Source organism: Talaromyces proteolyticus (assembly GCF_021365285.1).
Source record: "Talaromyces proteolyticus strain PMI_201 chromosome Unknown BGW36scaffold_16, whole genome shotgun sequence".
NCBI lineage: Eukaryota > Fungi > Ascomycota > Eurotiomycetes > Eurotiales > Trichocomaceae > Talaromyces > Talaromyces proteolyticus.
Genome location: NW_025764292.1, coordinates 596,035 through 622,605, shown reverse-complemented (window position 1 = coordinate 622,605; position 26,571 = coordinate 596,035). Strand labels below are relative to the sequence as shown.

General features: G+C 44.5%; 8 protein-coding genes across 8 annotated transcripts; 4 read left to right on the top strand and 4 right to left on the bottom strand.

Annotated features, from left to right (window-relative positions):
• Nucleotides 1-170: 170 nt before the first annotated feature.
• BGW36DRAFT_391912 (glycoside hydrolase superfamily) lies at nt 171-2,922 on the top strand. The gene is made up of 2 exons (XM_046217631.1): nt 171-1,688; nt 1,748-2,922. The coding sequence occupies exons 1-2, from the start codon at nt 646-648 to the stop codon at nt 2,880-2,882; spliced, it is 2,178 nt and encodes a 725-aa protein (XP_046065579.1). The 5' UTR covers nt 171-645; the 3' UTR covers nt 2,883-2,922.
• A 1,470-nt stretch (nt 2,923-4,392) lies between these two features.
• BGW36DRAFT_330963 (uncharacterized protein) lies at nt 4,393-6,088 on the top strand. Its single transcript, XM_046212826.1, has 2 exons — nt 4,393-5,833; nt 5,889-6,088. The coding sequence occupies exons 1-2, from the start codon at nt 4,583-4,585 to the stop codon at nt 5,922-5,924; spliced, it is 1,287 nt and encodes a 428-aa protein (XP_046065578.1). The 5' UTR covers nt 4,393-4,582; the 3' UTR covers nt 5,925-6,088.
• A 1,010-nt stretch (nt 6,089-7,098) lies between these two features.
• Nucleotides 7,099-8,659, bottom strand: BGW36DRAFT_402163 (putative FAD binding oxidoreductase; the record flags this gene model as incomplete). The annotated part of the gene is made up of 4 exons (XM_046218836.1): nt 7,099-7,232; nt 7,283-8,417; nt 8,523-8,577; nt 8,598-8,659. The coding sequence occupies 4 exons, from the start codon at nt 8,657-8,659 to the stop codon at nt 7,099-7,101; spliced, it is 1,386 nt and encodes a 461-aa protein (XP_046065577.1).
• A 663-nt stretch (nt 8,660-9,322) lies between these two features.
• On the bottom strand, nt 9,323-10,957 carry BGW36DRAFT_308842 (oleate hydratase; the record flags this gene model as incomplete). Its single annotated transcript, XM_046212364.1, has 2 exons — nt 9,323-10,376; nt 10,431-10,957. 2 exons carry the CDS (start codon nt 10,955-10,957, stop codon nt 9,323-9,325), a joined length of 1,581 nt encoding a protein of 526 aa, XP_046065576.1.
• Nucleotides 10,958-14,054: 3,097 nt separating this feature from the next.
• BGW36DRAFT_77955 (cytochrome P450) lies at nt 14,055-16,147 on the bottom strand. Its single transcript, XM_046222584.1, has 5 exons — nt 15,638-16,147; nt 15,321-15,573; nt 15,145-15,263; nt 14,310-15,077; nt 14,055-14,237 (listed from the first exon to the last, which is right to left on the bottom strand). Exons 1-5 carry the CDS (start codon nt 15,953-15,955, stop codon nt 14,133-14,135), a joined length of 1,563 nt encoding a protein of 520 aa, XP_046065575.1. The 5' UTR covers nt 15,956-16,147; the 3' UTR covers nt 14,055-14,132.
• A 468-nt stretch (nt 16,148-16,615) lies between these two features.
• BGW36DRAFT_402160 (S-adenosyl-L-methionine-dependent methyltransferase) lies at nt 16,616-18,240 on the bottom strand (the record flags this gene model as incomplete). Its single annotated transcript, XM_046218835.1, has 10 exons — nt 16,616-16,673; nt 16,795-16,961; nt 17,029-17,278; nt 17,337-17,474; nt 17,542-17,579; nt 17,632-17,654; nt 17,714-17,878; nt 17,941-18,026; nt 18,081-18,115; nt 18,181-18,240. The coding sequence occupies 10 exons, from the start codon at nt 18,238-18,240 to the stop codon at nt 16,616-16,618; spliced, it is 1,020 nt and encodes a 339-aa protein (XP_046065574.1).
• A 2,983-nt stretch (nt 18,241-21,223) lies between these two features.
• Nucleotides 21,224-21,979, top strand: BGW36DRAFT_365678 (uncharacterized protein; the record flags this gene model as incomplete). Its single annotated transcript, XM_046214678.1, has 1 exon — nt 21,224-21,979. The coding sequence occupies one exon, from the start codon at nt 21,224-21,226 to the stop codon at nt 21,977-21,979; it is 756 nt and encodes a 251-aa protein (XP_046065573.1).
• A 1,268-nt stretch (nt 21,980-23,247) lies between these two features.
• BGW36DRAFT_365677 (uncharacterized protein) lies at nt 23,248-26,427 on the top strand (the record flags this gene model as incomplete). The annotated part of the gene is made up of 5 exons (XM_046214677.1): nt 23,248-23,632; nt 23,685-23,845; nt 23,927-24,055; nt 24,109-25,948; nt 25,985-26,427. 5 exons carry the CDS (start codon nt 23,248-23,250, stop codon nt 26,425-26,427), a joined length of 2,958 nt encoding a protein of 985 aa, XP_046065572.1.
• Nucleotides 26,428-26,571: the final 144 nt, after the last annotated feature.

Genomic DNA, 26,571 nt, shown 5'->3' with positions numbered 1-26,571 from the left:
TAATCTATCTATCATCACAAATTTAATCCAAACCACGAAAATGCCTATCTAATGTTGGCTGAAAAAATACTACGCCAAAAGGGGTTTCCCCTCATTGGGAGCGTTATTAATTTTGGCTCTTATTCTAGCTAACATCTAATCAGTAACCACAAATTCTCCGCTCTGTGCAACTAGAGTATGCAAGAATATGTAGTCGGCACCTTCCCATTCCAGCAGTGATAAACAATTCCGGGTAAACCAGGCGCAAGAGTGGAGGAACCCCGCACGAGGTCAACAATGATCAACCCCCCCATCTCACAACTCAACTTAACATTAAACCTTTTCCTACGAGTTAGTCGGTTTGCGCAGAGTTTTTCGGCTCGTCCGCTATTTATTAGCAGGTGCGATTAAAAGATAAGCTTCCATGTCACCTTTTTTGATGTAACCCTTGCATTTTTTTATTATCTTCAGCGACTTCGCGGCTCCTTGCATGAGGGTCGGAGGTTATGCGTACAGCACGGGGAGGGGAGCGGAATGCTACATGCACGCCGTAGAGTAGACGCTACCGTGGTGTTTTTTGAACGGCTGTCGGTTCTAGGGTATATATAGTCTGAACAGTTCGAGGTGACAGGGATCGATTGGTAAGGAAAGAGGTGAGGATTGACAATGAGGCTCTCCATCATCCTCTCCCTAGCTAGCGCTGGCAGCGCTGCAGCAAGTGATTTCCTATCGGGCATACCTACCGTGCCATTCACAAAGTCACCATCTGGTGGCATATTCGCGCTGAAAGAAACCCGCGCGATTGTCGTGAACTCGGAGTATGCCAACTCCAGCGACAACCGCGGAACAACGCTCATTCCACCGACGCTTCATGCATTCGCCAGCACGTTCGCGGCAGATCTGAACTCGTATCTGGACCGGCAGCATGGCGCGGTGGGCGTGGGTGTTGACGTGGGTTCGATGGAGGAGCATGATTCAAAGTACATCTTCTTGACGATCGGTAACGCGAGTGACTTTCTCGATGCTGCGGGTAGAGAGACGTCGGAAGGGTATACGCTTGAAGTCACGGCGACTGGCGTGACCATCACTGGCGCCAGCCCGCTGGGTGTTTGGTGGGGGACTCGCTCGCTCTTGCAGCAGGCAGCTCTTAACAATGGGCAAATCCCGCTGGGCAGCGGCACCGATGCACCTGGTTGGGGAATTCGAGGCGTGATGCTCGACGCCGGGAGGCATTATTACCCTGCGTCCTTTCTGAAGGAGATGTGCGCGTATTTATCGTTTTACAAACAGAATACATTTCACGTGCATCTAAGCGATAATTTGTACAACAATGTCGACGTATACTCACGTGAACAACAACTGGATTTGTACGCTGCGTTCAGACTGTTATCATCTGACCCAGCAGTTGCAGGGCTCAATAAGCGCGCGAATGAGTCGTATACACGGGATATCTTTGACGATATACAGTCGGAATGCGCCGCTAGAGGGGTCACGATTGTGCCAGAGCTGGAAATGCCTGGACATGCGTTGGTGATTTCGCAGTGGAAGCCAGAGCTAGGCATTGATACAGATATTTCATTGCTGAATATCACTAACCCGGATACTATCCCGACCGGGGAGACGATTTGGAATACGTTTCTACCGTGGTTTCATAGTAAGACGGTGCATATCGGAGCAGATGAATATGTTGATGCGTCGTTGACGAAAGAGTAGGTTGACTTGTCGTTGAGATGGTACTGTTGGAATGGGAAGCTGATTTGAAAATTAGTGCATTGGTGTCTGAGTATAATACTTTCGTCAATGCGATCAACGGATTCATGGCGTCAGCTGCGAATAAGTCGATCCGTATTTGGGGCACATTCCCCCCTTCGACTAACTACACTAACAACATTGCCACCAACGTGTCCATCCAGCATTGGGAATTCTACGAGGACAACCCGTATTTCGATTACATCAAAAACGGGTATGATGTGCTTAACTCCGACGATGCGTTTTACATCGTCAACAAGTATTCTGGAAGCTACCCGCAGCAGCTCAACATCACGCGAGTCTTCCATGGTGCGCCGGATGGTGGGCCTTATGCTCCGAATATTTTCGATACGAGCAATTCCACGAACAACCCGGCCCGTGATGAGCCCCGCGTTCTAGGCCACATCGCCGCACTATGGAACGACTATGGACCGAATGCCACCGTATACAGCGAGGCATACTACGCCTGGCGCGACGGGTTGCCAGCTCTCGCTGATAAGCAGTGGGGTGGAGAACTAGTCGAGGACGAATACTACACCATTTTCGACACTCTGCACGCCGCCATCCCCGGCCAGAACCTCGATCAAACCATCGCCTCACAATCCGCCACCATCCTCTCCTACTCCTTTGACCACCAACCACACCTCCCCACCATCCAGGACACATCAGGAAACAACTACAACGGCAAGACAAACTGTCGCATAACATCCGGGGCTCTAGAGCTTACGCCGACCTGTTCCCTCACAACCCCGCTCTCGTCAAAGGGGCGCAACTACACCCTTTCCTTCTCCATCTTCCCCACAAGCCAGAAAACGCCCGGCGTGATCTTCTCGGGCCCCGAGTCTGCACTTCTCGCTGGAAATGGTACTGTGAGTAACGTCACGCTCATCGCGTCCGGGAATCCGTACACCCTGAACTACACCCTGCCACTGAATATCTGGAGTCAGGTGAGTTTGAGTGGCCAGGGCGATGCAACATTCTTCAAGGTCCAGAGTGATTCATCGTCGGCGGCGACCGAAATGCAGTTTTTGACCAAGGTGGGGATTGATGGGGAGACGTTTGTGTGGAGAGAGATTGCGGTCGAGGCACCGCTCGCAGAGATTGGCGGCGGCGAGTTTGAGGGGTTGGTCAAGGATGTGCGGCTTACTGGATAGACTAGGATTAGTATAGAAGGAACAAATAATATACTGTCTGTTAAAAGAAGTTTCCCAGTGAAGCTGTATGACGGCGAGATTAAGTTAGGGTTATGACAAAGAAAAGTGTCGGCCGATTTTAGTGCAAGTATAATTAGCTATCGTGGGAACGACACCGGAAGGCTACGCTCTCACCAAGCTATAGTGATTAGAGGAGTATTAGTTGCTATGATTATTATGATGCTGGTTATGGCCACATAATCCACATGGTCATTATAGCCATCATAGCGGCTGCTATGATGAGCATGTAAGAAGCATTATAGCTATCAGAGCAATGGCTATGATAGTTATGATTATATTTGGTGTATATACACTCGTTTACCATTATGTATCTAAAGGATTGTGTTATATTTTCAACATCAAATAGTATACTACTGTTTAGTATCTTAACGACTTACCTCTTTTCCAATATTATTACTGTGATAAATAGCCTTTTATCGTCTATTGCTTTACAGACCTCTCTCTCTTGCTAGCAGAATATCCTGAGTGACCCGCGATCTCAGAAGAATCGTTGATTACTTTGATAATTGTTGTAAGGCTCCTTGGCACTGCCAACCTCTAAATGCCAAAAAGTAATACTGAGGTAATTGGGCCATTGCCCAATTCCAGGGTTGGCACGCTTATAAGCCTCTGTGAGCCTGCAGCTCTCGCGGCTGCCAGGCCTCACAATTGTCTTCTTATTATAATCGTTATATTACTTTAATTGCTAGAAATATATATTAGTCAACTAATATATCAAAACCGTTAGAGTTACATATTATATTTCTATATCATTACTAAGAATTTACTATTATTTAAGTAATTATAAGCAATTAGTTTTACTGGTAAATTGGGTATAAATTATCTAGATCTAGTTTCCCAGTTGTTTATAATTCAAGCTTCTTCCCCCTTGCAGTTTAGTGACACACTAATACTGCACTAAAAGTCCTCAATAACAAATCCTTTTTACGTGTTTACCTAATAGCGTCTGCTATAACATTCATTGGTCGTGAGTTATTGATTCTTGTGACACTAATAGACTAAATTTGAATATCATATAGTACAGTAATAAGAGATATTTATCTTCATTTTTTAGGCCTTATAAGTCTGTGTTAAAGGAAAAAGAAAGAAAAACACTATCCATAGAAATTTGTGTATCCGTCGGGGTTTCGGGCTGATTAGCCCGAAATTTTCTGCGGAGAGTGTAACCTATATGGATAGCAGATGGGCTATGGCCAGTCATGGTAATTTGTTGATCGTGGTGTTAGTTGTTTTAAGGGCTGCTTGTCTTTAAGTAGTTTAACTCGTCCTTAGCTTCGAAGATGCGTGTTGGTTTTTGTAACACAATTTTGGATGTTTCGAATCCCTTCCCGATTTGCTTAGTGCCAAATATTCCAACATGCCTACCCAATCAAATAGAATAATTATGCTTGACTAAGCCTAATAGAATAACTAGGCGACCAGGACACTTTGCTGTGCGGGACAGGGCAAACCCACCCCAGCCCGTCACCTGACGTTCCTGCTGGCGGGTTAAGTCTTCCCTTTCACTTCGTTTCAGGGCAAGGCTATCAGGTCCTGGTCTTTGATTTCACGTAATGCTGAATGCACTAAAATCTCATCGGTACTGGTGTCTGTGCTCCTGATAATGCGCACAGCGTGTTCATTCCTGTCTAATATCAAACATGGAAGCAAAGAGGCAAAAACGGATTGTGATTGCCGGCGCGGGTCTTGGAGGGCTTGCTGCAGCATGCCGACTTGCTCGCAATGGGCATAACGTTCAACTTTACGAAAGGTCAAAGTCACTCTCGACAGCCAGTGGTGCCATCTTTGTTAGATCTAACGCTGTGCGATGTTTTTACCGTTGGCAGCTGGGTGAAGCCCTCGAGGCCGTGACGGCTCCGATTCGAAATCATCAAACACGTAATGCATTTACTAACAAGCTCTTGCATCTTGCGCAAAGCACCCCAGCCTATCCTGAGTGGTCGACCGATCGTCAAGCACTGCAGACTGTTCTCTACGACCAAGCTTGCAAGGCCGGAGCGATTGTACATTTTGGGAATGAGATTATCGATATTTCCGAGGACGATTGCCATGCGTATGCGACTTGCAAAGACGGCACCAAGGTCACTGCAGACCTACTCCTAGCAGCCGATGGGATATCCTCACGCTTACGCCCTAAAATTCTTGTGGATCACGACCCAGCCTCCCTGACTCCGACGCGAGTGCCATCTACACACTACCCAGCAGAGATTCCTGAAGCCATCCTTGCTTCTAGCGAATTGACCAGGTCCATATGCATGAAACCAGACTCCGAAGATAGCCTAATGTGGGCTGGCGAGGGTGGCTATGCCATTGGCAAGTACAATCATGCACGACGCCTCTTTAACATAATGTTCTCCGTTCAACACGATTTAGACGGCGAAGATAGAGCCCAAAACCTATTCGATCAGACGGGAGATGTGAGGTTTATTAGAAACTTCTTTGCACCATGCCACCCTATCTTGCGCACCATTGCTCACATGACAGATTCATGCTCCCAGTGGCGCTTAGCTAGACTTGAGCCGCTGGATACATGGTCGAGTCCTGGGCGGAGATTGGTGTTGCTAGGAGACTCGGCACATGCCATGCTGCCGAATTTGGCACAGGGTTTCAGTTCTATCATTGAAGATATTGATGTACTGTCCTTGCTGCTTGAGACCAGATACGGGACGTCAGACATCACTGAAATGTGGGAGAAACTTCGTATCCCACGTGTGAAAAAACTACAGGATGCGTCGACATGGAACTATCAGTTGTACAACTCTGGTAAGGCGCCAGGAGACGAGTTGACAAGCGAGGAAAGAAACAGGCATACAGGTGACGGCAATAGAGATGCGCCGTTTAACACTCTAGCCTTTACTAAGTGGATCTTAGACTATGATGCAGCTGAAGAGGTACGCTATAAAGTATCCTAAAATTGTTATTAAACTTAGCTAATCAATATAACAGACTAGAAAGTTCATAGAATATAGAGCTAAGATTTAACTTTACTTTTTTATATATATAAGAGCCAGTTATCGGCATAGTAGAATTCTTGTTCAAGTTACTGGCATAGTAGAGCGGGTTTTGGAATTTACTGACATAGTAGAGCTCTACTAAGCCAGTAAATACCAAAGGCATTTCCTAATTAGGCAACGACTCTGTGATAGACAAACAACGTAACTGGTTTTAAAATAAGAGGTTGACAAATAAGCTAAGAGAGTATATATTTATTATCTCTGTCTCCGTTCTCAACTGTCACATCCTCGTACAGGCGCTTCAACAACTATTGCCTCTTCCTCTTCCTTAGCGTTACTGCCCTCTCCTAGAGCTAGAACTCCATTATCGTTCGATGTTCTACAGCTACGATCCAGGGTATATACCAGTGAAGCCTCATTCAATATAGGAAATCTATATATTCACACTCTACCAACCCTATCCTTTACAAATGAATAATAGTATGTGGGAATTCTAGATACTACACCCTATCTAGCAATGACGTATTCCTGTAGGGGCCCTCCATTCATATTTTATCACGAAGATGAAACAGCAGTGGGTAAGTTGCGAGGTGTTTTCAACCCCGTCCTTTGATGGAGCAGGCCTCGTAACATGATTTGATCCAGTCAGATTTACACATATAGCCTGGAAAAAGGAGCTAAAATTCGGCGACGAAATGGCTTTGAGTCATCGACTCGGCATTTTGATGACGAATTAAAAGTCCCTTAACGTTAAAGGAACCATTGGGCAGGCCACTATGGCGTGCCTTGCAGAAATCGTCTTTAGTGGGATCTTTAGGCATCACCCCTAACTACTTTATATTGGACTGGGCCTGGGAGGACACAGCGCGACGCGTACTTCCAGCCTTGCGGTCTTGTATCTGATAAGAGAGAGTAGGATGTGTCAAACTAACTAGATTGTAACTTAGTAGCCTAAGGTAGCACATCATAGCCTCACTGTATGCAAACCAAGCCACAGTATTAATGGTAAGACTTTCATTAAACCTGCAATGTCACTTGACATCGTGTCGGCTCAGTATCCACCCGAAATGGATCCTTTGAAACATCTTGACATCAAATTTTGGCTGCTGCGTGCGGGTTCACTCCGCTGCTCTGAGCATCATCCACGGCTTTTCCTTTTCTTATCCTCTTGTACTTTGTACCATAATGAGGACTGTGCTATTTCATCCTACTGACCCAGTTTCCACAAGAAGATCATGCCATTTTCGAAACACATTGTTGGGGTCATATTTCTTTTTGAGCTCCTGCAATCGGGGTAGATTATCGCCGAAAAGCTCCTTCGCGTTGGTCTCGTACCCTAAAAACAGTCTCAGGAATCTGCAGATTTTCAATATGAAGACAACATACCTGCATAATTGGCATAAACACCAACACCGTCATCATTATAATGGAAAGAGTGTTGTCGAATTTTGTTCATCATGAAATGTTGTAAGGTTTTCATTCGCCCATCCAATTGCTCACCCTCCCAGCAGAATATCGACGCCACATTGTAGTACCGCCCTCTGTTGGCATATGCAGTTGCATCGTTGGGAACTTTTACAACCTCATCATAGGGGACAATTTCAAAAATCATCATAGAATTGCCGACAGGATAATTGGCCATCACCATGTCAAATTCACGGTATATCTCGCGAATCAAATCGATATCGAGAGGAGGCTTGATGCTTGTGCCGCTTATGCGCTTCCGGCCAGTAGCGCGAGCAGCAACATTGACGACACCATTCGCTTCGAAATAGGGCATCATCTTGGTGTTATTGCGTACTGGGCTTAATGAAAGTATCGGTTCGAAGAATTTTTCGGCCTCCTCCTGGATTCCGTTGTAGAAAAGGATGGCTACAATAGCCGTTTCTTGCATGTAGTCGGTAAATCCAAAGAACATGCCCTGATTCCCATTCCTTGTTTTATCCAGCTTGTTCGCAAATTCCACTATCTTTTCCAGCACATTTTGTTTGAAGAATAAAAGCCCTGCAAAGACCGAATCTCTCTGTGGATATGCTTTGAACGTGAATTCTGTCGCAACTCCGAAATCCTGACCAGCGCCTCGGACTGCCCAAAAAAGGTCGGGGTTTTCGGATATTGATGCCGTCACTATGTGCGTATTTGCGAGCACCATCTTGACACTGAGTAAATTGTCGATAATTAGACCGTGACTCCCTGTAAGCCAGCCAAGTCCACCTCCCAACGTCGTGCCGCCAACGCTCAGATGGTTGGCCGTTGCACCTACAACAGCGAGGCCATGTTCCGCAGCCGCTTTATCAACATCCACCCATCTCGCGCCACCTTGAACTGTGACAGTATTCGACTTCGGGTTAACGGCCACAGAATGCATGTTCTCCAAACTGATCACAATTCCTCCATATGTCGACGATGCTCCGCTAGTATTAAACCCTCCAGAGTAGACCACAAATGGGATGTACTGCTTTGTAGCAAATGCGATAACCATCGACACTTCTTGTGCCGAGGTGACCTTTACGACAGCCCCCTTGACATGCATTGAGTCAGTTTCTGTAGTAAGCTTGCTAGCTAACTGATTCCTGTAGTCAGGTGTTGGAACTTGCGATGATGATGATTCTTGACAGTGACATACAGCACCTTTTGCACATGTATCGCTCCAATGGCTTATACTCTGGAGATAGTCATCGCTGGCAAGAATGATGACGACGGCATTTGTTCCCCGAGTTCCTTTTTAAGCTGTAGCGCAGCTGGATAGGACAGAAATGGCATCTTGGCCCTTTACAACGTGAAATGTCAAAAGCGCTTTCTCGGCTCCAATGATCAAGATTGTTGTATGTAAATTGGATTGATTTTAGTGCCAGGTATAGCCTAATACGGATACATATCTCGTGCTAATCACCGAAATATATTGAAAAGCACAGAAACATTGAAGTGGCGATAGTATACGACATATCCGACATCCGGGGGAACCGCAAATCCACAATCGACCTACCACATAATTACAATCTAGGTAGAACTTTTGGCGCTGCTTGAATAATTAAACCGGGGAAAACTCGGTGCCCCCACTTCCTAATCGGTCTAGATCATGAGACAAGAACGTCGCGAGCACATGTGTAACAAAGTTAATTTTTTCACAGCACTGATAGAGGTTACGCGCACTTTCTGGGAATATGAGTTCAGATAAAATGTGACTCGGTTTTTGTAAAACTGTGAGCCTCCAGAGATAGTCCTGGGCGGGGAAAGTCGGCGTTAAAAACAGTCTGCTCCCGTCCCATGCCTCTCCCTGCCTCTCCCTGCCCGAGGTTTGATTGCTTAACAATAACCCTAAATAACCCCATCTGACGGATTTGATCAGCAATGTAGATCGCCTGATAGAACAGATCTGTTTCTTTTTTTGTCCTTCTTTTTTTCAATTGTCAAATTTCTCGCATTTTACTTAAGTACGTCGAGAATTTCCGTAAGATAACTCTTTCGCGACGGCGGGCAATTATTACCCCGCGTAAAGTGATCCACCGCCAGCTGGGCGCTTCGCACACTGTACTCAATATTCCCGGTAGGTTCATCTTCCATTTCAACAAACTGGCCTAAAAATGCCATGTTGGTCGAATATGCGGGGATGACCAGAGGACGGTCATTGTAATGTCGAACCCTCAGTGGTGACATGGCATAGGCGTTTATACAAGGGATCGTTATCGAGTTGGCGAGTACGGTTTTTGGGAAGTCTAGATGCCCAAGTAGCTCTTCCATTACCTCAGATCCAGTGCATGAAAGCATAGGCTTTTTGACAAAGTCCCCTAGGGCTTCTGGGTATAAAGCCCAGCCCCAAAATACGTTGACAGTGTTGGGTTGGTTGTGAAAGACGGGCTGACGAGGGATACTGATATTAAAAAACCAGTTGCTACTAGGTAACGATAGGATTGGTTGAGTGCCCGGATCATTCTGCGTCAACTCAACGATTCGGTCAAAAAAGGTGTCGTCCTTGAGAGTAACTGTGAATGTCTCCAATAACGAGTCGCTTTTTGCAGGGAAGAAATTGGACGGATCGCCAAACTTGGCGGATTTTTCTGCTAACTTGAACCACAAGGACCATTCATTATTGACATCTGGGGAGCGGGGTAGCGTAGGAGAAACTGTGTTCGATCCCAGAGCACTTCCACCTCCCATAGCCCCAAGAGTGACAAAGACTAGATCGGTAGGATCTAGTATGATGATCTTCTCTGATCCATCAGTGTCGAGATATTTAATTTCGGAAAATGTAGTTGGGTCGCTATCTGGATAGGCTAAGAGGTCTATGACACGATCCCCGAGACGGAAGTCGACATTTTGTGATTTAAGGTATTGGGTAATAGGCTCAACTATCGACTCATAAACCGAGTAGTGCATGTCAATGGGACCGCTTAGGAGGTCGCGATTGATAATGTCGTGAAGGTATCTATGGAGGTGCCGCCGTAGTTCCACTGCACTGTGCTGGGGTTGGAAGGCAAAACTGTGGGAAATTTTAGTGATGGGCTGAGAGAGCAGTATAGGATGTTAGACTCACGTAGTTGACCATATCATCCAGAAATTAGTCTGGAAAAATTCTTCGGAGAACACATCCGCAATGGTCTTATTGCCCAACTCATGATCTGACTCAACAACCACACGGATCAATTCCAAGCGATGATGGAGAGTGAGCCCGAGATCTTGAGAGTCCAACGTCTCAAGGCCAGATCCGCCCGGGATGACAGCACGGATTAAATTTGCAGCCCGAGACTTTTCCTCAGGGGTTTGGTGCTTGCGACGCTTCTTCCAGGGCAACGCACCAACTTCGATTCCAGGGACCTGAGACAATAGTTTCTCTACGCAACTATCATGATAGGAGAGGCGCTGCCCACCGTGCACAACGTATCCAGTGGAGTCATCACCATAGCTGATCAGCCCTCCACCTGGAGAAGGGTGGATGTCGAAAATATGGATATTGGCAGAAACATCAGAATCGTTAATCAGGAACACGGCAGCGGCGAGGGAGGCAATCCCTCCCCCTACAAGCCAAATGTCGGACTGGTTCTTGTCAATACTGTCTGTCATTGTAACTAACCATTTTGTGAAATCCTTTGAAAGTAACAACTTTAGGTGAATGATAGAGTGTGTAGGTCCACAGGTATATAGTTGGGGCGTTATGAGTTGTGTGATCTGGGGCTTTTGATTACGTCAAAAAATGACCAAATCCATCATGTGCTATGATATTGAATTACATTAAGCTTGCTTTCAATACTGCCGAAAAATACCCATTGGCCGTTTCCTGATCGTATATATTATCTTGTCTACCCTAAGTTGGTGGCCATCATGTTATACAGTGCAGATCAAGCTTATCAGGTATCCGGTTGAACCAATCGAAAGTCTTATGATATCGAGAAACAGGTGATGCTCGATCCGACTTGGAATAATTTATAAAGTGAATTGGGACGACTCGCCACTACAACGGATATGTGTATACGTCTTCCACAATTAAAGCTCACATGAATCCCCAAGACAGTTAGGAGTAGGCGCAGTCTGAATCATTGAGCGAAAAGGGAGCGTCAATTTTCCTCGCGTTATGACTTATTTGTGCACTAATTCTAATGTATGCGTTATACCACTATCCCTTCGCAGAAAATAGTTCTTCAAGATTATACATTAACTAGTCAAAGCATGGCATCCTATTATTATATATCCCCAAAGCACCAGCCATCTGATCATGAATTAACCTTTCTGATTGCAGCTCTTCCACCTTTGCATTACTAAAGTGGAACGAATCAGAGCCCGATGATAATAATCTAAGAGACGCAACTACGACTATTTCAATCTGGTATGCGCCCCTTTTCCCTTCTTGCTCAGTTTCCGGCCGACAGGCGAGTATAGTTGATCCGCTCGACGACGTGTATCCAATGCCTTGCCGGCATATTTTCCATGCCAGATGTTTTGAAAGATGGTTCAAACAGGTACATTTTACGTATTCATTATGTCACGACGTTTTTTATTCTGGTATTCTTTTTACATTTCAAGTGTAGAGTCCGCCTACCACGGGTCATGGGTTGATCATGTTCACTGACATCACCACTCCGATCCTCATGTGATGGGCTTGTAAGCTAGGGCTTTGTGTAACAACCATAACCAACAAGGTCAAAAAGGACCATTTGGTATATTAATCGGTCTATGGCGATTAATCCCCATACCCGCTTTATATAGAACATGACGTAACTGTCAAATCACATGACATTAATGCCTTGCAGCCTCAGGCATCAATGGTCTTACACTTTCAGTATTTTAACAATCCTAAAAAAGTAAATAATCAGCCTTGTAAACATATAATTATTACTAAAATTTAATACAATATTTTTAATATTAATATTTAAATAATTATTAATATAATTTCTATAAGGATAAAGATAAACTTCTTCTTTAGATATATTGGCAATGTTATATCTAGGACATTCAGTGTATTATATTTTGAATTTTATATACTGAGTTCTTATCATCCTTTTTGCTTTTGTTTCTAGTCATCCGCTTCGTAGCTTTGTTATTTGCTGTCTGTGTTTCAAGCTACTTTTACCACGTATAGAACCTATCTTACTTCGTTTTATTTTATTCTATTAATCGTTGTTTTCTGTCGTTGGGCGACTTGTTTTGACAAATTTAGTTCAAGAATCAAACTGAAATAATCTGACCATGTGAAGATCGCACTATGGAAGCCTAGGTACCCATCTACGAGGTAGTTATTCTATGTGCAGTACATATATCTTGTGTGCGGAAATACTAAAAGAATTATTCTTTAACGTAACATGGCTGCCAATGACGATTTTTCTCAATTCTCCATAACACGGCCTGATGTGGTTCTGTACAAGTTACTGCTTCTGACCGTCAAATGTGAGTCATCATAATATTCTAGAATACTATATTCTGATTGACGCATTTCATCCTCGATTATGAGTAACAATCTCTCTACAGAATCGAATCGAACTGAACCGAAGACCCAGTCTTGCGCTATATATGGATCTTGACAAATGATCACCTGTAAAACTTCTGGATTTTGCCTCCAACCTGTAGAGAAATTGTCCGCTAAAACACTGGAGCTACAACTAAAAACGAGGTAAAGTCTCAACCACCCAAGGATGCAGGTGATGAAGTATGTTGGGGCCACGTCTGTTGGGTGACAAGGTGAGATACGTGGTTTTGGCAAACCAGGAGGTGCCAACGGAGCATACCCTATTGCAGAACCGTGGCCTTTAAAACTCCAAAGATGTCAAGACACAAGGAGAGATAGGAACATCGTAAATTAGGACTGTATCATGACTGTCTGTCATGTATTTAAAGAAAAGACATCCTCCTGTAGAATATGGATCGTAGAACTCTTGCTCTTCCACCTTCCGGATCTGCTATGGTACGCCTGCTGAATTGCATTCCGTCGCCACAGTAGCATATAGGGTTTTCCGCCAACACATCTCATATATCTCCAAAGCAAGCGAACTCCGGACAAGAAGAGCAAGTATAGTATGGACTATTGGTGTTGTTGTTGTTCTCATTCTAAGGTATACAGTGCAATTTCTTTGTACGTCCCCTACAATGGAGGTAGCGAGGAGGCTTTTGGATTGTGATATGATCTATCTAGGATTAGCGAATGCCAACGCTTGGTTGTTCACTCTGAATGATTGAACTACTGTTCAACACTGAGGGAGTAGCTGAGCTGTGTTGGAAGCAGACACTTGTTTATGTAATCTTTAAGGATGGCAGGGCCGACTTGTGAGGCCAGCCAGATATGTCGAGCAATTCTGGGTGGTTCAATGAATTATAATAGTACTATGACGATGACTCATTTCTAGCAGTATTTTATGTTTACCAACCTTGAATGTTCATGGCGGTCACGGATTGGAGTCCGCATGAAAAACTGCTGCGTCCGCCTCAAAACAGAATGTTGATTAAAATAAAGTCGGGGTTTTTGATTGGGCATCCATGCGCACAAGCCCCCGCCATGGAACAGGAACAAATTGCACTAAAGGGCCATTCTCAAGGAAATGGAGGAGAGTTATGTAAGTGTAAAGATAATAACCATGCTAATGGTAGAATTTAGGCTGTCCGCGGAAAATGAACATGACATATAACATTTCACAGAACAAGTTCTGCAGCACTAGAATAAAGATATCTTCCTCTTGCTCTTCTGTTTTAGATCGTATTAGGGAACTGTAAAATATGAATTCGCAGTATCTTCAAATACTTCAAGTCTCTCCTAACTGATGAAGTTTCGGCGGGTAATTGTGACTGGAATATCATGCTGATACACGAACCAAGCATTGAGATACTTCCACTCATGGTCTTGATCAACTAGTTTGATCTAAATAGAATCCGTTGTGGTTAGAACGAGGTCTTCCCTCATAGTAGCATCAGTATAAGAAGTTCTACTCACATCGTACAAGCTGTACAGAGTCGCAATCAGCTTATAGATTTCTAGCGTGGCCAGGTGTCGGCCCATGCAGATCCTCCGCCCTCCTCCGAAGGTAAAGTCGCAGACATCCTTCATCTGTCTTTGTCGAGCATGGAATGTCTCCTGGCTCTCGTCGCTGCCCTGAAGCCAACGGCCAGGGTTAAAGGAATCTGCATCTTTTCCAAATACTGCGTAATCTCGATTTGTCACTGCCGGGTTAATCCCAACCTTGGTTCCGGCAGGAATGTAACGTCCGTCTGGGAGGTTGAAGCCACTCCCCGGCACTACACGCTCAAAAACCATAGCAATCCCGGGGTTCAGTCGCATGCTCTCTCGTATGACGGCATCTAGGTAAGGCAGCTTTTGAATCTCCTTCCACTGCGCCGGCAAAGTCAGTTTAGCTTCATTCAACTCCTGCGTGAGCTTCCCATAGGCTACTGGAGATTTGGCAAGATAGTAGATAACCGCACGCATGACAGCCGACGAAGTATCTCCACCTGCAAGAATACTGAGCATCAACCAATTCACAATCTGAGCGTCATCGATCTCGGGGTGTGTCTCCCGTAGTTGCATATATTTATGTAAGGTGTGTTTCATAGAACGTTCTCCAGTTTGGCGTGCTGCAAGATCCTTGCCGTATTCTGCAACGACTCCAAATGCGTATAGGACGCCTGTCAGGGTGGGCTTGGGGCCAATCCGTATGATTGGGTTCTTGTCGAGGAAGTGGTCAATCCATGGCATTTGTGAGACCTGGTAACAATATTAGCCTGTGCTTCGTTACGAAGAGAGAGGGGGGGGGAAGAATGAGACACCATACTGGAGCAAAATACTTCAGGCCCTTCGTCGAATCGCTAATGAGATTATCAACATCTTTTTCCTGATCAATGAAGCCATAATGCCGCCCGAAGCTGACATTGGCGGTGACATCCCATGCGACTGTATGATCCATTAGAGCCCGTCATTTGGACAATACGAAGACATGTGACTCCATACAGTATGCTAGCCATTCGTCGATGGCACATGGTCTCCCTAAATTCGATCCAGTCACGAATTTAGTCGCCAGCTTATTCACGAATTTTTCAAGCGTTTCATCGATCAGAGACTCATATTCGAGAACTTTAGTCATCGACCATAGATTCTGAATCGGTCGGATTTGGTTCATATGCCAGTTTTCGTCCGCGGTGTTGAAAAGGTTTGATATTCTGGCCCCGTTCAGTAGCACATCATTTGGGTGGTACATATCGCTCTGATTCCCGGTATCGTTCATCAGTACTGGTTCGAGGTAATTTAGTTAGTCAGAGAGAGAGTACCTTCTTCCATGGATCATTTGTTGTATAAATCGTTTTGATCAATTTTGGATCTCCGAGGCTGATCACATTCGGTCCAATCCGTACGGCGGATCCATATTTGCGATGCAATTGGATATGAACAAAGTCCACATGTCCGCGGAGGGTTGCTAACACTCTCCATATATTGGTGAACCTGGCTGCAAAGGGGCCTGGAAACTCTTTCAACGGCGAAAAGAGGAATTCCCAGCTGAGCCTCGTGATCGCAAGACCAAGGACTAACCAGAGAATTTGAGTCCAAGAAATGAAATCCGCGACAACCGTGTGAAATAGTTGCGCCATGGGTACTATTTTACTCTTGTCGTCTTGGGGGAAGCATCAACGGGTCACACTGAGGCTTTAAGCTGATGCTCCACGGGTCCGTGAATGCCCACGCGTAGACAAATTCATCCGCAGGGTCAGTGCTCTTAGGGGGACGGGTGAGATTGGCTGCTACAGACGAACTAAACCTTAGAGGGGTATCCATGGCACCCGCCATATTGATGAGATTAGTCGTACATTGTATATATAAGGAGTTCTAGTTGCTCATTGGTATACCTGATCATTCTCATGACGCTTAGAGTGCCATATTCGTCCCTTACTGCTCCAAATTTGCCATCGTTACTCGACCTCCTCTCGCCATTCACTGGAAACTATCTTTTTGCGCTGGACAGTACTTGACGAATCACAGCGGCCTGAGAGGAAAGCGTCGCTAAATACTAATTGCGCGCTAGACTCGGGTACGACAAATTAGTGCCGGAAGGCGGATAGACATTCCCGGCACCAGCACGGGCACTATTAGGAATAAGCGTGCTTTCCCAGGCCGATTGGAGTCGCGGATCGCCTTGAGCCCCACCGCGTTGCGGAAATGAACGCTCATCGCACAAAAGAAAAAGAGGGATTGGGCCGGGATACGGATAGAGGATATCCAATGATGGCTAAAATCAAATTCGTCTGCCCTTTCTAATGTGAGGTATCCACTGATGATGACTTGCCTGGTTTTTGGCCGTAGGCAACATAGCTAAGAAACCAGGTCAGTTGTACGTAGTACAACACCGGAAATAAAAAGGAAAGAAAAAGAACGAAAGCAGAAAAGGGGAAGGGACAAAGTAAACGACCGATCAAGATGGATGATGACTCACAAGTAGAATAAGGAGTGGATCTCGCGATTTTTGACATCTTGTCGGGCTTTGGCCACAAGCACAGTCACCTCATCTCTCGACCACCCCTCATTACGGGTCAAGACTGCCATAGCAGCCGACTCGAAGCCGGACTCTGCTTGCAAAAAATTCCATGCGCCGACCTTTTTCTGATATAGTAACGGATTTTAATAGCTATACAAAAGGGGGAGTGGTTGGATGCCCCGAGAAACGTACAAGGTGTTTATCTTTAGGCCAGGTTCCTAATGGAACTGGGTATTTTCTGACATGTACGTTTTCAAACCCGGTGTCGCGGAGCCACTGCTCCAGATGTAATCCGGGTCTATTAACGTAGCCTGCCTTCTGAAAGGAGCCTAAGACGACGTTGTAGTATTGTTCAAGGAAGGTATTGTTCGTGGAACCATCCTCAGAAACTAAATTGGTGTCCCAGTCTTGAAATTCAACCCATTGCCCCGGGGCAGTATTGCTAATCACGTCAGCGTGAGAAAGCTTAGAGAGGATATATAGCGAATCAAGAACTCAACTCATAAGCCTGCCGGATGAGGTTCGCGTAGTCCTTGACACAACAGGCAAGGCCCCTCACGTGAACAAAATCGAACGCTTGGCTGTAGAGCCATGGTTTTTCAATATCGTCGACGAGAAATCTCACGTTGGGTGGGACTCTGCAGTTGGGTCATTAGTGACTGGGCGGGTTGGACCTCCTTTCCTATAGGGTAGGGTTTATCATACAATGAGGGCTGCGTAGGACTCAAATCTACACCGAGGACCTGGGACAAAAGCTTAGCGCTTCTCATTCTGAATGGAAAGGGGGAGTGTTACTTCGGCAGATGGATGTTGATCTCCTACAGAGTAACCATGGTGAGCAGAGCACGGCCGAGCTCCTTTACATTTGAAATCTTACCAAACTCGATTGGCCATATTCCGGTTCCTGTACCAAGGTCAACCACCCGTCGTGGTGAACTGCCAATGGGAGCTAAGTACAAGCGTCGGCCCATCATCGTCAGTGTCATTTCGTGAACAATATCAAGTCGATCAGATTCATCTTCGTCATTGGGAAAGAGGTATTCTGTCGCTTGTCAACAATTGCAAAATTTTCTAAAATTTTACTCAAGGTCAACTGGTGCTCACCGCCGTCTTGGTAACCATGATATGTCCTCCCGTTTTCCCTCCGATAGTTGTATACAGAAGAAGTCAAAGAGGTCGTATAATTCGACCTATAGAACATCAGCCTCTTGAATGCGACGGACCACAGTGGTTTCATCGCCAACAGTTCGTCTCCATATACAGAGTCATTTTCAGTAGCCTACAGTTATCAAGATGGTCTCAGCCACACAATGCATATGAGGGATAGGGGAAATTGAGGTGTACCTGACGATCGACCTCAACGTGACCGGAACTTGGCTCGTCCGGGAAACCCAGGTCAGCCATAAAATGCAAGCAAATATACCGTTGCGGATGTATGACGCCTCTATAGTATGATAAAGCGATGGCCGAGGACTACATTGAAAAGCACAGTCGCGTTGTCGTGGAAATTGACGAGTCTGGCGCCAACCCCCACTTTAGGACATCATGTGGGCCCTCGTCCGACCGACCGTTCTGGATCGGACTCCGCTACTGATTGACTTCGCTGGTGTGGTACCGTATTGTAATGGTGTGGAACGTTTCATGATGCCAGTCCTGAAATTGCCTCGCTGTGATACATTGCTAGACAAGTGATAATAGCATTGACACCCACATAGTAAAATGGGAATCACTACTCTAAGCTCACGTCAGAGACTAAGACAAGATGAGTCATCGAAGATCCGGAATTGAGAATGATTGATAAAATTAGAAGAATAGGTGATTGGCTTAAGAAATGGGACTTATTATAAGGAAAAGTTGTAATAATATGAATGCGAGATATATACTGACTTGTATTGGTTGATTTATGTTAGCTAGAGATATAAGTTAATATAATTTATATGCTAACTAATATATACTTTAATAATTAAATTTAAACAATATTAGTATTTATATCTAATTTACTAGTGGAACTGATTATTTAGAATTACCTAAATAATGGCAAATTCTCAGGAATTGCATAGAAAAATAACACGTAAAAACCACGGTTTCGACATACCGTTTCATGACGCGTTAGATTGCACTAGTTAGCTGACAAAAAGTTTGCTAGGCTGGCGCCGTCGACCAGAAAAGGAAATGGAAATGGAAATGGTGTAGGGCATAGGCCAACTCCTGGGCATCTTCTAATGCCTCACCCACATTCACCTCTTCTTCCTGCTTTCCTCCTATTTTCATGCTTTCGACAGTCTTACTTTGCATCAGGAACTGCAGTTCGATCATCGGCATGTACCTATTGTATCCACGTTTTGCGAAACCTTTCGCCCTTAATAGAGATATCCCGAGATATCCTTGAAGTATTGGTGATCCTCGAATGGATAGGCTTCATAGACTAGGTCATTGAGAAGGTACGAGTTGGAGGCCTCCTGAGGGAGCCCAAGACAAATTTCAAGGGTATCTCCGAAAAGGTGCACCATGCAGTTAGGAACGAGCCGGGTGCATAAGCCACTTTGTTACGTTTATTAATGAATTGACCAATGAAGTCCGCGGAAAGCTGGCGTGGGCTTTGAACAGGGACGTTTATCTAGATGCCGTGACCGTCTGCGTATGTTGTGCGTGAGAGTTTTGAAGCCTTCGACAACGAGATTGGATCCATCCTCAGTGTTTCCGAGGGCGTCTCTGTGAACAACCACTACGCGGCAAACGAGAGCGTGCCATATCGAAAAGGCGGTAATATGCCATATTCAGAAGAAAGCAATGACGAAGAGATAAACCGGTCCTACGACAACTTGTCTTTCAAATTCTACGCCGTGGTCAGACTGAAACTAGCAAATGCTGAGTCACCTCGTTTATTTCCTGAGGCCCAGTATCTTGTGAACCCTGAGAAACGTCTCACCCATCGCATCGATTAATCTGAGCCTGCCAGTACTCCGCTGCTTCCTCGTCAAATGTCGACTTAATAATGACACACTCTATTACGTGACGCAGTGCTTTGTGAGACGGTTCCTGGAATCTCAAGCCTCAGCTAATCTCTACAATCTCATTGAAGCGCTGTCGTTCGCTGTTGTTCTCATCAATCGCCGATAAGAACTATCCCAATCTGTTACTGAAGCTATGGAATTTGCACTCGATATGTCTGGAGGAACGGTGCGTGACCCGCGTCTCGCTCACCCGCGAAATCAACATTCCAGCAGCCATTCTTGTTAGGGTATTACGTATAATATTAATGTCATGGAAGTATTGGGTCCAGATAGTCAAACTAGGGAAAGGTACGAACAGTACCTTCGCAATTTTCGCCAGGTGGTACTGCCGCTTATACTAATGTCTCAGTTTCAACAAATAGTCATCTAGTTGCTTTCACATGAAAGGATGCACGTCTTATCCTCAGCCTCTATCATTGTACAATGCTTAGTGTACTCTTACTCATTTTCGACCTAAATAGGTTGTCCAAAGATTCTACTGATTGTTATCGCGGCTATTAGATCTAGAATTAGAGTCAAATTTCAACATTGATTTCATGCTTTTACGTGATTCATTTTACTAAATCAGAAAGAAAATCCTAGGACTGCTTTCTTGTAATTGAAATCTATCGCTACTCATAAACCCTGTGTACAAAAAGACGTTTTGTCTGCTCGAAAAATAGTCCCATTCCCTTGACTTAAAGTGAGCTCATTTTTGAGGCTTTCCATATTACTCACCATGGGTGCTTTGAATATGGACCCGAGTGTCATCAGCCTCAATTTTGGATGGAGAGACATCTTATGCATTGTCACAGATCTGCTTCCCAGTGCGTACTTCACCACCTCTGTTCTTATTTAAGTCTTCTATCGATTTACCCTCCACCCAGTGATACTAAGTTAGCCTTTAAGTCATTGACATAGCTGTGTGTAACCGATGGGGGTCAAATGAAACCATTCGTTTGTATTTGAATTATTCGACGTGTTCCTATCTTAACAGCGCTAGTTAAATGGAAGGATTCGTTGAGACATCAAGTCATAATATAGAAATTCTTTGTTTTGAAAAGAGTCATACTTCTAGTCATCCGACTTGTGTCAGAATGCTGGTATAATTTACAGTCATTCGTTCTGAGTCATAAATTTTCAACATAAATAAAGTGAAGAAGTCACTTGAAACGTAGTAAAACATCTCCATTACATTAAATCTGACAATACAACAATTCTACCATAACTTTTCCTGATATACTTAGCCACTTCAAGTAAGTAATCAGGAAATCAGGACGAAAGACCCAATTGAACTTCATATTCTGGACAGTATCTGATGAACTAACAAAATATAGAACTACTACCATATTTTGAAACCATTCAAAATATTTAGGCCGAATACCGACCCCAAAATGGAATATAAACAATTCACCCCAGAGACTCCTTTCCTTCGTATTGAACCCTTCCACGAAGGGCATACAACAGATGTCTTTGCTCCAGAGGCTCTTCAGTATTCAGAGGCTCTTGAGTATTTTGCAACACCACCAGGGATTTATTCAGTTGAGAAAGACGGCATGGCGGGAGTTCATTTCTATCCTACAAATCTACAGCCAAGTGACGAGAATGTCGATGGACTTCGAATTCGCTACAGTTGCGACCCCGAGTATTTGGAATTGGTCGTCGTCTTCGTCTTCTCCAATGCTGGCGCGTTCGTTATTCGCCAGCCCGTTATACCCGATGAAGCCTGCGCTCAAAGGTTCCAAGTAAAACTGAACATCTTAAGCATGCTGGTGTTTAGAATCTTAACGCATGATAATGCACCGTTCTACGGTGCACATAAGTGGCAAATTTTGCAGTTTTCACCAGACCTCGAGGCTCTCCGTGACAACGCCAATACAAGTGATATCGCAATTTTCGTGCACGAACAACTCATGACCCGTGTTACTACCACATTCTCACAGTTGTTGCCTGGAAACGCACGTGCAAAAATGATTACCTTCCTTCCAGAACCCTCAATCCTGAATAGTCATCTCAATATTTCTTGGGAGCCATCAGGAAAGCCCCATTATTGGATGGATTTCCCTCAAATTACAGGGCGTGACAAAACTGGCAAGTTTTTCATCGATGAAAATTGGAAAAAGACGCCACTGTCTAACCAGAACGCGTGATCAGCGGCATCTGGGTGTCCCTACCGAATCAACTCTTCTATACTTGTTTCCTCTTGCAGTTTCGGCTTACGTTTGCTTCGTTGAATCGTCTTTTTCCAACTAGTCTTATTGCTTCTTTCTATTTGGCTGGGTCTTTTTGGATCTATTCTATATCTTCTTATGTTGTTCTCCTATTTTGTCGAAGTGAAGTTGCTAACGTCAAACTATAGCTGCTTTTCTTGTCTTGTGTATTGCAACTGGTCAAGCAAAAATGTACGAGTACAAAATACTTAAAAAAATTAAAAATCAAATAGAAAATGGAAGAAAGTGCCTTGTATCTGATGATGAAACTGCCGTGGTTCCTGCCTTATGCCGAGCGTCCATAGCTTCGCCCGTGATGCTCTACTCTTAGACACAAACTTGTGGATAGATGTAAACTTCAATTAGAAGAATTGAAGAAGAAAAAAATAAGAATAAAAACAAACAACCAGCTGGGATTCGCTGGTTATCACCCACCCAACTACTAAACAGTAACATTATATTCCTGATTAATCTAATTAGATTACCCGGAATACAGAAAGCTGGCCTAGAACTAACTACGGAGTTCCTTCATAATTAGAACTGAATTCCAGTTACTACGACATTCTCATAATGGTCGACTTCGCTGCTACTCCGCAGTCTCAGGGGACGGTGAGTTACCGCACTGGGTTTAGCGCGCCGATTCGGGTGTGCTGGTTGTGCCTAGGTAGGGAATTGGGAAGGGGCATGCCACATGATAGAGACTTTTGTCAAGGACTGACAAGAATTTAGAACATCAGTCAAGGCACATTTTTTTACTAGTAAATATGACTTCATAGCAAAAATTTAATGCTAACCATATTAACCATTAGCAATTGGACCCACTCTGACTAGAAAGTTCAAATAAAGGCTGAGAGAAACTCCATACTCCCAGGATCACCGCCTTTCCATGGGTTCTATCCGAAAGCGGTGTGTTGTGGCAGCACCTGATTGGTCCAGAAATATTGCAGAATACTCCGCCCAATAAACTAATCCAAATCCCCACCACATTTTGCCTCATCATCAGAGCCTCACCATTGTGCAGACCTCATCACTTAACGTTCCATTAGTCCTATACAGAGTACTAGATTTTCATTAATAAAAACCTCAGGTTTAAACCGGTGTCGTATTATATTCTCTTTCATTTAAATATCCTCAAAAAAAGATTTTTACCTCTAGCATTTCCCTTCCCAATATCTGAATTGATTGTTACGATCATAGTTGCCCAAAAAATGGCCTCATTGGGCAGAATCGCGCTTTCTGTCGCTTCAGCGACGCAAGAAGCGACTGCAGCTCTGGCAAACTTTAATATTGACTTTGCTATGGTTAAGATCGAGGCCCCGGTCGAGTTTCATAGTGTAGGGAAACACCTCTCTAAAAAGAGGAAGCTACAAGCTGAAGACGGCTCATTTCATACGACTGCACGAAAATTGGGCATATTGTTCCAAGAAGATCTTCCGGAAATATCTCATTTAACTCGGGGATATGGTCTTCGGTCGTCAGAAATAGTCGAGAGATCCATGACTGATGCGATTGACCATTCTGAACATGGGACGTTAAGTGATTATTTTGGTATTGACGGAACCTCCGTTTGGGCGGCTGTGACGTCTGGTAGAGGTGCATTGGAAGTACCATTTGTTGGCCTGTATACTGGCTCGGGCCTGGTCAGGACCGGAGGCAGTCTCTATATGGATGGAACTGATCACGACTAGACAAACACTACTCAAAGAACGGCTTCGTGGTGAAATTTTCAGCATTACAACAGTAACAGCGGCACAAATCGATTTCAGCCGTGATAAGATATCGGATTGGGATTCCAGCGCTCGAGCAGTAAGTGTTACTGTCTATTATATGTTGTGTTTGTTAGTAGCTATTCTACTTTTTGGCTTTTCTAACAATCATAACTTAAAGTGGCTTCGCACTGCCGATAAATTAAAAGTTAACCAGCAAAAGCAGTTATTGCTTATCATTGATAATCTAGGACTGGCGATCAAGTCTGCCGCACGTACATACGAGAGCGTTGTTAGCGTCTCTGGACTGGTGCCATGAAAGCCATGGATCGATTAGTTTCTTGAACACCTATGCGAATGCAGAGCCCTGATGTGTTAGTCGGTCTAGCAGCATGGCATATATTTCCAGATATTTCATTTCTTGGTGGTATAACGGAGTTCATCAGTTTTAAGGATCCCTTCATACGAAAAGGTGGTATTCTTACGATTGGCATGCAAAACACTAACCCTGCGAAAGAGGGTATACAATGGACACTTCCTCTTGCTCATTATCAACATTATGGAAAACCCAAGACTAAGAGCAGTAATATCTGCACAAGCTCTATGCATATCCCATTTAACCGTCTTGTTCAAGTAGCAATAGGCAGCGCTATAAGTCAATGGGGCAATGCAGGTCATGATCTTGAAACTGTTGCTCATTTCCTCATCACCATGGGGAAGCATTGTTCCAAAGGTGATTTGAAAGAGAACAAGAAATGCCCGTCATCAACGATGTTAAATACGGAGAATGAGCCCTACCTCGACCCAAGAGAAGAAGTGAAAGAAAAATTTCTTTGGCCAACTATGATGAGTACAGAAGCTGAGTCCTACATCCGTGCAAGAGAGAAAGAGAAGGAAGAATTTCGAAGGTTTGTTGATTTAGGTAGACGTCGCTTTGCAACCTTTCTAGCACCTAGGACGCTCCACCCATCTCCGGCATTCGGCTTGAGTGACATGAGCACAATTACGCATATGTTGCCAGATGATGAACAGGTGATACCATTCCTGCGCAATTTCTTCAAAGAACATCCTTTCTACATAGATGTATCTACAGCTATTATTGTGCGTCATGGTCCGAAAGGTCTAATAGAATTTGCGATTCTTGCACCTCAGCTATTTCCGGACCAGATGTCACCTCGGCATCAGCGCTGGGTTTTGCTTCGGCCGTCCTCTCACAAGGGCTTACCCACTTTAAATCAGCATCATGAGTCTGTGAATTTCAGCGTGAGCCACACTGATCGAGGATTTGACGAAAATGCGACAATCTACCGTTCGCATGAACTACGTCGATCAATTGAGATCATAGTTGAAGAAGAGGAACCATGTGGTTTCGTTTCCATTGCTAGCTGGATTAACAACGAATTTCGGTCTTTTGAAATAAACTCGTGGAATACTACCCAAACCATTAAGTATGCCTTCCATCTAAATGACGATAAAGTCCCTAAAATCCTTGATGTAGCACCAACCGTTGCTTCTGGTTGGAAACAAGGATCAAGACCGTTTCCAGCCAAGACATCATCTTACTCGCTTCTTTTTGGAAACGATGAAATAAAGATTTTTACCGAAAATCTTGATTCGTCCAGGACGCCATCGAGCGTGAGATTATCTCTAGCGGATATTACAACCTTGCTCTGTGGTTCTCCTTTGAATTCAGATAAGCTCCAGGAATACCTGATTCGGAGGGCTGATGAGGACTATTTCACATCTCTGGAAGCACTGAAAGGTGCCTCGACTATATACAGTGAACTCTCCGACGCTACTGTCAATCTTTCAGTTTGTAAAATTCCCTTGACGTCTGCTAAATGGTACCAAAAAGCAAGGAGGCGGTCCCAGCTAGGTAGAAACTATGATCGAACCATCAGGTTTGCATGCATTGCTATGTTCGATTCCGGTATTCTTAATCTCGACCCAGAGGATTTTAGAAAGGCCATCGCTATTTCATCTGGGAATTCCTTATATGTATCGCAGACACTTCTCATAGACCCGTGCAATCATGATGAAGAAAACCGAAACAGAGCCGGAGGTATACAGTGTCTGCTCGGCAATGTCGCAAAGCCCGGCCTTTCTATTATCATTTTGGTTGATGAGCCAATGTTAAAAGAAGCTGAGCTCGAGTCATGGGATGTTGTTAACCACAATCCATTTGACCATACACTCCAAGATAGTTTTTGAAGCACTTCGTTGCATCTCTCTTCCACAGGCTATGAGGTACCAGTTGATACGTCGAGCCACGGAACCATGGACAAAGAGGCATTCTTAATCGAGGCTATTGTTTCGGTGCACGAAGCGGGAAACTGGATAGGAGATCTAGACATTCTTGAAATGGTCGCAGCGTTTGTAATGAAGCCAACGCAATATTTTCTCCCCAGAAAATGCCGCCATACACAGAGAGAACGCATGGAGGCATCAAAGGTCGGTCTGCTTACATCCATTGACAATTGGTCCGAATTTCTAGATCCACCACTCAATGCTGCGGTTATTCGTGCAAAGAAAAATTGGCACGCTCGTCTGGCCTTTGCAGCGGCGTCTGTGCGGCAGGGAAAGAGTGTTTTGATTTGCGAAAGCGAGATTTGCTTTGGCTGTGTGCTGGAATACTGCCGTGATTTCGATATCCAATTTCAAGACCTTCTCATACTTTGTTAGCAGGCAAATAACCAATATCATCGGCTGTATATAATGGAAACGCTCGTACTAGATAAGTGACCCAATTACCTTCTAGATCTCTCACCGGCCGTCTAAGTACTAGAAAGTTTTTGAGAGATTCTTTGAAGCGGACTGGTGTGCTAA